At 35.7% G+C, this 12,278-nt stretch overlaps 3 protein-coding genes across 3 annotated transcripts in view; 2 read left to right on the top strand and 1 right to left on the bottom strand.

Annotated features, from left to right (window-relative positions):
• LOC100187454 (endoplasmin) overlaps positions 1–2,087 on the bottom strand; it is an 8,394-nt gene extending 6,307 nt beyond the window's left edge. Inside the window, exons 1-4 of the mRNA XM_009863469.3 lie at positions 1,992–2,087; positions 1,795–1,912; positions 749–890; positions 361–477 (exon numbers count right to left, since the gene is read on the bottom strand). Of these exons, the coding sequence (XP_009861771.1) occupies positions 361–477; positions 749–890; positions 1,795–1,912; positions 1,992–2,043 (429 nt within the window). The 5' untranslated portion in view covers positions 2,044–2,087. The remainder of the gene's footprint in view (positions 1–360; positions 478–748; positions 891–1,794; positions 1,913–1,991) is intronic.
• A 636-nt stretch (positions 2,088–2,723) lies between these two features.
• LOC100186471 (MORN repeat-containing protein 5-like) lies at positions 2,724–3,980 on the top strand. The gene is made up of 4 exons (XM_002130589.3): positions 2,724–2,909; positions 2,970–3,139; positions 3,265–3,433; positions 3,592–3,980. The coding sequence occupies exons 1-4, from the start codon at positions 2,747–2,749 to the stop codon at positions 3,900–3,902; spliced, it is 813 nt and encodes a 270-aa protein (XP_002130625.1). The 5' UTR covers positions 2,724–2,746; the 3' UTR covers positions 3,903–3,980.
• Positions 3,981–6,971: 2,991 nt separating this feature from the next.
• Positions 6,972–12,108, top strand: LOC100175506 (matrix metalloproteinase-24-like). The gene is made up of 10 exons (XM_002124697.3): positions 6,972–7,357; positions 7,992–8,187; positions 8,267–8,409; positions 8,720–8,930; positions 9,057–9,188; positions 9,306–9,432; positions 10,084–10,264; positions 10,370–10,505; positions 10,837–10,990; positions 11,491–12,108. Exons 1-10 carry the CDS (start codon positions 7,277–7,279, stop codon positions 11,663–11,665), a joined length of 1,536 nt encoding a protein of 511 aa, XP_002124733.1. The 5' UTR covers positions 6,972–7,276; the 3' UTR covers positions 11,666–12,108.
• The last annotated feature ends 170 nt before the right edge of the window (positions 12,109–12,278 follow it).

The following is a 12,278-nucleotide window of genomic DNA, read 5'->3' as shown; positions in this document are numbered from 1 at the left end:
TTCCAAGATTTTTGATCAAGTCAGCTTTTGTCATTCCAATACCAGTGTCCGTAACATGAAGAACATTGTTTTCTTTGTCAACCTATATAAGACAAAATGCTTGATTATTTTTTTGTAAATATTTTTACATTTGTTCAATGATACATATAATCATAATGTAAACGGTTTTATTTTTATTGTTAATGATTTTGCTTTCCGTTTAATATGGGTAACAAACTATAGCTAAACAATTTTTAGTTCAATTTAAACTTTGACAAAAGCTCAAATCTATGTCAATTGTCAAATAAATTACCACAAAATGTCCCCTGCACTGTTAAATTAAAACTATATAATATATTTATAAAAGGTCCTGTCACATACCTTAACTTTAATGGAAAGTTCATCTGTGGCAGCAAGAGCTGCATCATCTGTAAGTGAAAGTAACCGGATCTTGTCCAACGCATCAGATGAATTAGAAATCAATTCTCTCAAGAAAATCTGAAAAAATAAATAAAAACTTATTTGGACATAATAAAGTTTGTTTATACAAATCATAGATCTATTTTCTATTAGTAGTAGACATTTGACCACCCAATTGAAGCAATGTTAATTAACGGTCTTGCCCAAAGAAATATATATCTATCACTATGAGTATATTATTAAAGTATCAAACCTGAAATTTTGTTCACATTACCATGCAAGCATGTAACCCAGCCAAAGTACCAGATCAATACATCCGTTTCAATAAAACTAAACCAAGCAAGTTTACCTCTTTGTTTCTGTACAGTGAGTTAATAATCAGCTTCATCATTCGGTTGACCTCGGCTTGGAAAACATGTTTCTCTGATTGTTCACGAAGTTGTTTAACTTCACTTGGACTTAAACCATCCAAGTGAATTGATTCTTCTTCCCTGTTTGAAAAGAGGCATTTGTTATTCTGTTGGTTTATAAAGCAGGATGTTGGTTTGGCCTATGGACAGCAAACTGGCCTTTGGACCAATAATGGACACAAAGAAATGGACTTTGATTTAGGGATTAATCAGGCAGTTCCTAATAGAAGGGTTCAATGTGAATTCTACCCACACGCTCGGATTTTAGATGGTATAGCATAGCAGGTTAGAATATTTATGCAATTGCATATATGTGATTATGTAACTTGCTTTAGCCTCGCACCACCAAAAACGGCATTGTTATATTTTAGTTTCCATTTGGTCACTTTATGGTTGACTTTGTTTTTCTACAATTCTGACAACCAATTGTGCCCACTGGGTACATACACACAAAATGGTATAGCAGCCACGAGCCTTGAACCCATGACCCAGATTGCAGAGTATAGCAGGTGCACAGGCGTTTTTTACGACTTTTGGTGATGCACGCCACAATTTGTCCCACGCATGCCAATTAATTAAACAAAGAAAAAAATACCTATTACATCAAGTAAAATTTCCCAACGTGGCTTGAAAATGTACATGCTCTGCATGCAGATCTTTAATGATAGCACGCGCGCACGCGAAAAATCTTGCACGAGCGAGATCTAGTCAGGAACTGCCATACTCTGCAGACTGGCCTATAACCTTTGGGATTTGATGCATGTACACTAACCAATGACACAGTGGCAGAATTTAAACAGTTTTGGACAACAAATTTGTTTCATGCACAGTTCTTACTGAGAAGTCTTGCTATATTAATTTATACATAACAGAAGTTAACCACAAATCTAAAGAAATCGTACATAATAGAAAATGCGAGGAACATTGGCAGAGGATTTATTAAATCCCCATAAACAACAACAAAATTTTGTTTTTTTAATTATACCTTTGAACTACTTCATCATCGGTTTTTGAACCATCAGCTGCTTTACCAATATCTGGTTCAACTTTTGGTGTGTCATCTGATGTGGTCCCCTCATCATCGGATTTAACATGTGTGGCGGCTATATAATAAAAATACAAAAGCATTAACAAACAATAAAACTAATTTATATATTTATGAATTGAATGAGTAATACTCACATAACAACAAACAACTTGCCACGAAGACGAACAACCAGACCTTCCGAATCATATTTAAACACCTACTATTAACTAAATACTGATCCTGCAACAAGAACACTTCTGTTTATATTACAATATCCATAACTCGAAATCTTCGATATTGTGTTTGTTTAACTACTGATCCGCAACATTCAGCTGAATTATTTTAACGGTGTTCGCGTACAAGATCAGTTGCTACCTCTTTCGAAATACTTACAGTCCGTTTAAGCGAAACATCACCTGTATCTGTACTTTTTGTACGAATATTCTATAGCTCTAATGTTCGGTTAGAAAACGTGTCTTTTCGAAGCAAACCAGTCGTGTCGTTCGACACGGGTTGACCACTCAACCGTGACTATTATCGTTATTATCAACCAATAGGCGTTCACCACGAGATATACGTCACCGGCAAAACAGAGTTGGCTTCATCTCATTGGTTGATATTAGTAGTAAACAATAAGCACGGAAACATGTGTTTCTCATAGTATTTAAGGAGAGAACATTTGCGCCACTGTGTGACTGTTACGATTGGCACAACTTTATCTTTGAGTCCTTGGTTATGCATTTTTCTCAGTAATAATAAATATTCCGGTTACACACATTTATAACACTTTTCAAAATGCTTTATGACGTTATAACATATAGTGTTCGGAGACAAATAGGGTGACAAACAAATCAAATATGCAATTAATTTATTATTATTGGTATACCAAGTGGTTACTTAACCAAATAAGATGATAGAAAACGAAAATACTGACCCAAAGAAACAACCCCATCGACTAGCAAATTATGTTGGCGAATTACAGAATGGCAGGATGACTGGTCGAGGGACATACTGGTTTGATACGCATACACGCTATGAAGGGGAGTTCAAAGATGGGATGTTTCATGGCAAAGGTAGTGTATATACGAGTTTACAAGTAACATCAATATAGCAATTGGTAATTTTCCCAAAAGGCAATCTTCATTTTACAAATGGTGGTCGGTATGAAGCTAATTGGCTGTGTGGTAAAGAAGTTGGAATTGGTCGCTATATATTCGATGACGGGTTGGAATTTGAAGAGAACGGAGACACTTTAACTGGTTGGCGGTACGGGAATCGTGTATGGGATAGACGATTTTACAAGGTTAGATTTTTAAACCTTATCCGTTTGTCCCAAAAAATGGAATAACCATACAGTCTGGCCACCCTAGACAACAGCCGGTTCTTGTGCTTCTACAGTAAAGCACTTACGGAGAGTGTTTAATTCAGGAAATCACCGGAGGTTTACGGCCAGTGGACAAATGCTTGCTTGTTCCGGATTGTGATGTAAATGGCAAACCAATACGCCAAATACCACAAAGCTGCTATGACGTAGGCGATGGATTTTACGACCCATATTCTCGCATAGTTTACAAATATTTCGAAGAAACAGAAACCGGTAAGTATACCATATAAAAATGAAGCAGTGAAACGTCAACGCAGCCGTATACGCCATAGCAGTTTTATATCAGATAATATATAACATATTCACTATAAAGAATCTGTGCAATTCCGACTTCGGCTAAATCGAGTTTCGACACATTATTATGTTTTTAGATTTGGAAGACAAGAATGGCCAAGCCAGTTCGTCCATTTCCAGCGAGAAGCCGAGATCATTTATACGAAACGTAACAGCGCAGGAACACGACTGGATCGTAACGTTTTGTCGCAGTGGTTGCGATGACTTTGTATGTTGCCAAAGAGTCACCAACTATGATGACGTCATCGCTATAAGCGATAGGGTTGGGCTCGGAGCGAAAAGAAAAATGGGAAATTTTACCTTATACAAAAATAGCACGAAGTCTGAAGAAGCTTCGTCGAGTAAAAAAGTCAATAAAAAAGTGACGTTTGGAGAGGTGGCAAACTAACAAAAAAACGAGATTAATGCATTTTTTTTATAATTTAACAAAATAAACACAGTCATGGCAAGCACCCATGTAACATAACAACCCAGTGTTTTCAAGTAATTTTACTTTGGATAACAAAAGCATGGTGTGCCTTGAGTCATCCTGTTTGAGTATACAAAGACACGCGTTAGAAAAGAATACCTAAACGAATGGATTTATATTTAGTTATTGGCTAGTTGCTTTGAAAAAAAAGGTGCAATTGTTCAGTTAAACCTGGAAATTAAAATAAATGTGTATATAGTAGGGGGGAGATAGGACAGCACCTTTAGCGTATGATATCAAAAAATACTGATCGTGTTTTGAACAATTAACAACGGTCTATCGGATTCGTGATAGTATAGTTTTATAATTCTATATGAATGTTCTTTGTTTACTATAAAATGGGACAAAAAAGTAGAGTTAAAAGGTGTCCTGTCTCCCGCCCACCACTTTGTGAGACGCGACTTTTTTAATTTCTTTTTACGGACCCACAATTTAATGATCATCAGGAAGGTAATGTTAATATGTAAAAAAATAGGTAAAAAAGAAACAGTATACTTTGTCTCATAAAACTAGTTTTAGTTTTGTGATTAACTGAGATATAAGCATGAAGAAAATAGGCAGGGGTCAATGTGACTTTAATTTGAGATAAAAACAACGAAAAATATCGGTTTAACGTTATGTATATAAAGTTTACATGGCAAAGAAACTAGCACAGTTGGTAAAACTCGATAGGTTAACTACAAGTTGCAGAATACTGCTAATGTAAATACATTTCAATTTAGAGTTCCATCTTCCCCCACATTTTAGTTGTGTATGTGTTCTAGGGCAGAATTAATATACAAACGAAAGTAGAAAAGCATCATCAGCTATACGGAAAGAATGACGGCACAAAACCGGCGCTTCTGTACACCTGGTTAAAAGACTTGTCTGTTCCTGGCACACCCGTGACAGTAAACATTTGTTTGCAATTTAGGGGCATAAGAAATGCCCATGAGATATAAATTGTTGAGTTACAAACAAACTTTTTAAAGTTTGGCAATAAATATCTACAAAAGTACAATTTGGGATAACGCGGAACAATCAGGTAAATATTTTATATTAACAATATTCTGACACGTGTGTATGTAATTTAACACATTTAACGGGCTGTGATATTTTCTTTACTAACTTTATATATAAAAAGGTGAAGCAAGATGGGACACCTTATACAATTGGGTAGTAAACAAAGAACATTTAAAGAATTATAAAACTCCCATAGACCGTTGTTAATTGTTTGAAACACGATCAGAATATTTGGATATTATGTGCTAAAGTCTTCCCCCGCCCTACTGTATACGAATTCAATTCGTTTTCATTTTTCATATTGTAACAATAATTAAAGGAATACTACATATTTTCTTCCAAATTTTGTGTTCCGAATTCTGTGCTGCTACAGCGGTAGATAATATTAAAAATTAAATACAACCGCTTTCAATACAAATTTCTACAAACACTCACGTATTTTGCACAATTGCTCAAGTGTGGCGAACAAACAAACCGTTAGTTAGCCTAATTCTGTGTTTAGATTCCTGTGGTTCAAGTGCCTGCATTCTTGCAAGTGATGCGGAACGTGGCTTTTAACATGAGGGAACTTGTTTAGGACAATAATTTTCTTGGGTTCTGCCTTAATATAAAGAAATTCTAGATGTGTTGCAACCAGGGATTACAAATGGTTGTAAACTCGTCCGATGTGTCAAAACACAAAAAAATTAAACTTTTTGGTATATAAATGCCTAGAATGATGGTAGCTACATCTACGCGCCCATAGTTTGGGATCCGACAATAAACAAAATGCTCACTTAACTGCTCGCTGAATCGTATTATAACTGCCGAAAATGTGTAGTTTGTGTTTTTGAATTACTAATACAGTACCATAGTTAAATAAGATGAAATGTTTTATACAGTTTGATTTTGTCTCAAAAAATTGTTTCAGTTTTGTTTGAAAGACTGAGATATGTGACACGCGAACACTTTTTGTCCCGTATTTCCCCACTTTGTAGTTGTGTAGTCTGATGTTCTAACAATAAACATTATTGTTCGAAGAATGCCCATTCTTTATATCATACTGCAGGAAACATGTTAAAAACTTAAGCGGTGGGGCAAGAAAATATGTTTAAACTTGATTTTCAAAGCGTACGACACTATTTCTTGTTATTTACGTGTATTTAATAATAATTTCACTTATTAAACTAAAGTAATAATGATTTTAAACTGTCCCGTCTTATCCTGTGTGTGTTTCGAAGTTGTAAAATTTTATCTGTTGTGCGAATCGCTAAATAACTCCTTGTGTTTTAATATATTTTTTAAAGTGTTGTCAATTAATGAAGGTGTGATAGTACTAATTCGTCATTTCCCCCCAAAACCGTCATATAGTAGGGTGGGGGTAAACGGGACACATATTTATTCTATATTCTCATCCCATTTGGTAGTTAACCAAAAATGCAAATAATTATAAAACCATATCCTCACGACTCTCATAATATAGACCGTTGCTAATTGTTTAAATCTCGATCAAGATATTTGGATATTATATGCTATAAGGGTGTCCCGTCTTTCCCTACCCCTAGTTTTTCTCTTAGAGTGACGTCACACATGCGGAGGGTTTTATCCAGGTACGTGCGTATAATACCCGCTCAACCTAAACATGCAGTCACTTTGCTTTTGGCGGAAAAGGAATAGCACCATTAAATTAGGCAAATATAGGGGATCGCGTGTGCCATGAAATACGTAACAGCAGACAAAAAAATACTTTAGAGCCGTTCATAATTTAAACAGATTAGCTGTTTTTTCAGTCGCAAATAAAGAAGCGCAGGTCATTTTTAGTTAGCGTATAAGGTTTAATAGTTGTTTTTATATGACTTAGGATTATGGGTCAACGTCTAACAAAGTTATTAATGACTGACAGTCGATTTTGCCTGCGTTAGCTCATGTGAGTTTCACAGAGTATATATTTCAGATGTTGTCCAACTTGACCTTCGTGTTCATCGATCACACTGATATTTGCGGGACAAAATTATTTATTAAACCGTTTGTAAGGTTTAACCACTCCAAGTTAAGTGATATGTTTTTTTTTTTATAAAAAATTCGATGCATTTTATCGCAGCATCACTGTCGATCTTTTTTATTGAGTTTTTATTCGAGTTCACGAGATTCATTTATGGCCTGTTTTTTTAACTTCGGTGCTTGAACATTTCCATCTGGTGTATGTACATTTTCCGTTAATTGGTATTTTCTGTTTAAGACCATTTTTAGATATATACCAAGCATAAGATTTCCAACTTAATTTGAGTATATATATTATTATTCTGTGTAAAATGCGTCTGGTATTCGCTGTTATTTTTATTTCATTGATTGACGAGATTTCTTCTGCTGCTATATCTCCATCAAAAGCTGCGGTAAGTAAATATCATTTTTCATGCAAAAGTACCAGTTAATTTTATAACCTAATAACCTTGAAACTATGCACCAGGCTATAAGTCTGATTGTAAAATATCACCATGTTATAGTAAATTAAAAGTTATATTTTTATATACACTGTCTCTACAAGGCATATATTAACTTGCATTTTCTTCCGTCAAGAATATTGGTATATACAACGTTTCGACGTCCTATTAAGGTCTTCTTCATCAGGGTGAAATGACACTCAATAATAAAAAGCGAAAACTGCTGACGTGTTGAGTAGGACAAAATACACACAAAGTCACTGTGAAATTCGCTCGACGTCAAATATAGATAACAAAGACGAGCAGTTGTTGAAAGGGGCACAAGTCCGTCTCGATCCTAAATAATTTTGAATAGTAGCCTGTAACTGGTCGACAGCATTAATACATCTTATTGGATGTTCATAGTGTTGGTGAATAACCCATAATTCTAAAAACAGCCATTTCCGTAATCAGACTTTCGCATTACCACAGATACCCGTTTGAATTCTATCTTGTAGCAAAGACTTGTTGCATAGTCGCTAAAGCCGAATTCTTTAAGCCTTCGTTCAAGACGCGTTTTATTTCTTCAAGTAATATTTTCATACAGTCCTACTTGGAAAAGTTCGGCTACGCTGCACCCCCAAGCTACCGCAGGTCTGCTGGCAACCGCATGTCGTCATCTTATCTGGAGGAAGCTCTTCGAGCATTTCAAGAATTCTCTGATCTTCCAATTACCGGCAAACTAGACGAAGCAACATTGACAAAAATGGACGAAAAACGATGCGGGAACCCAGACATGACAGGTTTGCATTTATTTTCTTCTTTCCTTTCATCCCAAACCCAGGGGTGGAATTTTCAAAACGAGATGTCCACTTTTAATAGGGACCGTTAATGCTAAACGGAAGAAGCGATATGCTCTTAAAGGAGGCAAGTGGGACCATAAACAACTTACATACAAGTTTATCAATTATCCCACTAAGTTATCTGTTTCGCAAAGTGAATCTGAAATACGAACCGCTTTTCAAGTGAGTGAAGATTTCATATTTTTTCTCACAGGGGTAAGACAAATACCACTAGAACATATAATATCCAATGTTCCATTAAACAAGTACCAAGTCTCCTATAAGAGTGAATAAGGATTTAAAATTCTGTAGAAAAAAGAAAAAAGGACAATGAAACGTGAACTATATCTGAACTTGAATATGCGTGATATATTTCTTTGGTTTCTGAAAACGATAGATTGTGTTTATTAGATTTGTTATGGTAACGGCTTAAAATAATTTCTCATTTTCAACTGTTTTCACCGAAGCTTTACTGTTGCATAACATCTAACAGTGGTGGGAGGACAATTCAAGTCTACGGTTCAGCAAAGTTACGAAAGGTGAACATGCGGACATTGAAATTATGTTCGCTGTCGGAGACCACGGAGATTGGGACTCGTTCGACGGTCCTGGTCACACACTTGCGCATGCTTACTTCCCAGTCTTTGGTGGTAACGTTCATTTTGACGAAGCAGAACCATGGTCGATTAGCAGTGCAAGCGGAGGTAAATAGGCAAAACTAATATTGGTAACTCTCTGTGATGAAATTAAAAGCTTGCATTTAAAACTGATAGCGTCTATATTCAGTTGTCAGAAGGAAGAGTTATAGTAAGGTATTCTTTAATTTTCAGTTAAATTAGGCACTGTGGCGGCCCATGAGTTTGGACACAGTCTGGGACTTTCACACAGTGACGTCACAACAGCGTTGATGGCCCCATTTTACAGCCCGAATACAAAGGGTCTTCATAGTGACGACATTCAAGGTAAAGGATACATGCTGCATGGCTGTATATATATCTACAGAAATATATATTTAAAATATATATGGAATTAAACAGTATAATTTACAACACAAATCAAAGGTTTTATCTTTGCTTTAGCTGTTCAGGAACTATACGGAAAATCATTAGAGAAAACAGACACAGTTACACAGTCACCAGTGCCAACTACTGGCAAAACTGAACAAACCAACACAAAAGTTCCCCCAATCAGTTCTTGCAACGGAAGGTAACTTACTAATTTATATTTCCTAACCCCGAGGTAATGACTTCAATGCTCGACGCTGCTACCAATGTGGGCGTATGTGTCCTTGGGCAAGACACTGAACGGAAATTGCTTAACACAGTGGTCACTAGTTTAAACTATCAGTCACACAAAACTATCAGTTAATCCTCGATAAAGTAACATATACTTGGTAACTCGTAAGCTGCTACGAGGTGTATGAACATCCGCGTTATAACGAAATGAAAAAATAAAGAAAAGCAGTAACAGTTTCTACATGTATACCTACAAGTATATTTTGGAGCATGTGCCAACTCTGGTCCTATTTCCAAGCTCCATCGTGTCATGGTGCATGAGACACGTCTAAAATAGAATAGAAAACTACAAGTGTATGAATACTCACGGTTCTAGGGATTAGTTCTTTACCAAAATATACAATAGCTGAACCTTTTTGTATACACCTATACTGCGAGGAATTTTAACAATGCAGCCTTTGTTTTGGTGTAAAAAACATTTAGTGTGTTATTACGACTTACATATATTTGCATTTGCAAGCGCGAAAAGTACAAACAGGGTTTCTTCTTCGGTATGCATGACTTGCTATATGTATTTAGCGGTCATGATAGGTATAAGTTATTACCCTGCTTGTTTTTATAGATTTGATGCCATCACTCGTCTTAATAACGGGAGTACTTACGCCTTTCAAGGTGAAATGTTCTGGAGATTAAACGACAAAAATGCCGACAAGGGATTTCCAGCCAGTATTCGAACAGTTTGGGGTATCAGTGGCAAAGTAGATGCTGCGCTCACGTTTAATGGAAATACTGACATCTTTCAGGTATGAAAACTCCCAGTCGGGGTAAGATAAAAGGTAGAATATGATAGAAAACACAACCGATATAAATTCTTCTTTGTGCCGTTCAAAAACAATCATTACATACAGGGTCACATACTGCACAGATTTCGCAACGGAATCAGAATCCAGACTTCCAATATCTCATCGATTTATAGAAACATTCCTTCTTTTGTCGATGCTGCGTTTGAATGGAGTGGGAACGGAAAGATATACTTTATTAAAGGTGTAATAGAGACGTGTTTAACCCAGTTCGGAATAGGCCGTTTGGTCTACTATTATAACTAACATGACTTTCATTTGTCACCCTGATTGGACGAATGAATGAATAAATGAAACTTACTTTAACCTCGCGTGGCTCGGTATTTTACGTAAGATTAGGAAAATGCACAATAATGACAACACGAACCAGGATGACGTCAAACGTTAGTCGGTAAACATGCTGAAGATTAAAAACATACAAATACTATACCGTGTTTAATGAGAGTTGTCGAATATTATACTCCGGCTTATACATAACTACAATTACTTTTTTTTGACATTTAACTTTTTAACAGGGCAAAAGTATTGGCGATACAACCCCAGCAGAGGAGCAGTTGCCTTTGGATATCCAAAATCACTTAGTGTTTGGGGTGGTTTGCCGAAACATATAGATTCGGCAATGAAATGGAAAGGAAAGACGTACTTTTTTGAGAATGGCCAATACTACAGGTGCATGACTAATTTCTTTCAAATATCGATAGAGTTTTAAAAAGGAAGTCATACATATAGTATAACGTATAGTTCCCTTGCTATGTAGCTATATATTAAAGTTGTCCCGTACACTTGAAAGTGTTACAGGGGCAATCCAACGAAAAATTAAAATTCGTGTTTTGAAAGAAATGCTTAAATGTGACCTAAAGGTACAACTAAAGTTTCAAAAAATGACTAAGCAATTATTATACCAAATCCGAAATAAAGTTTAATTTTTTTTATTAGTTTAGAAACTAAAAACGACCAAGCTTTAAACATTTTAGTAAAACCCATGCATTGTCAGGCGACTTTTTTTTTCTTTTTGTTTTTTTTTTTCACGCGTTTATTAAGAAGCCTTTTTACCAGTTAATTGTTTGTCATATACCCCTAAAAAGCTCGTAAAAGTTTGGACGTATCTGTTAATCTATATCTAGCGGTTAGTGCACACGATGTAGGCTACCAAAATCTTTTATGCTCAGGTTCGCCGACTATAAAATGCACGTGGCAAGTTCAACCGAATCGCCCTACCCACGTCGTGCTGACGAACGGTGGTTGGGTTGCAGGGGTAACGCACTGATGACTGGTTTGGCTCAAAATCAGAAAAGGACAGTAAAAACGGCGGATCGTCGAAGTCCGGTCTTAAACTTTCACTAGGTCTTTTATCAAGCTTCGTAACATTTTTCATGACTTTGTCGCAGACGTTCTGCTGATACAACTACGATTTGGGTTTGTCGTTCTAATCGTTTTGGGCATATTGATATCGCATTATTGTATTTATTTCCCTTTACCTTTATACTCCCTTAGTTAGTGTTCTTCGTTCTTTTGTTATGACGTTTCTATGTAATTACGAAAAATAGCTATGCGTAAGACATTGTATATAGTGGCCATTCATTAGAAAGGTAAGCTCTCTTGTTCTTGCCATTTTTAAGAATTTCTACGCATCTTTATTTGGAAATCTTATATCCTATTGGTTATATATTGGATAAAATCAAATAATTACCTAATTAAGTAGTTCTTTTCGTGACTATTAAACCGAAAAATATTTCTCTTTAAAAGCGCGTTTGAAAGTTCACAACGATTGACGCATCACAATCAAACTAATACTGTTTATGCGGGAGGCAACAACTTTTTGGTATATCCTAAATTAGTATTAGTACATAGAAACACTATTTTTCCTAAATACTATGTAATAAATGTTAACCCATTGAAACTAAATAATTATCGCATTGTTAAAGCGGCATATCAACGAAAAATGAAAATTTGTATA

The sequence above is a fragment of the Ciona intestinalis genome, unplaced genomic scaffold (assembly GCF_000224145.3).
Source record: "Ciona intestinalis unplaced genomic scaffold, KH HT000146.2, whole genome shotgun sequence".
In the NCBI taxonomy this organism is placed as follows: Eukaryota; Metazoa; Chordata; class Ascidiacea; order Phlebobranchia; family Cionidae; genus Ciona; species Ciona intestinalis.
The sequence above is the reverse complement of the archived record's forward strand: the minus strand, read 5'-3'. Positions and strand labels throughout refer to the sequence as shown.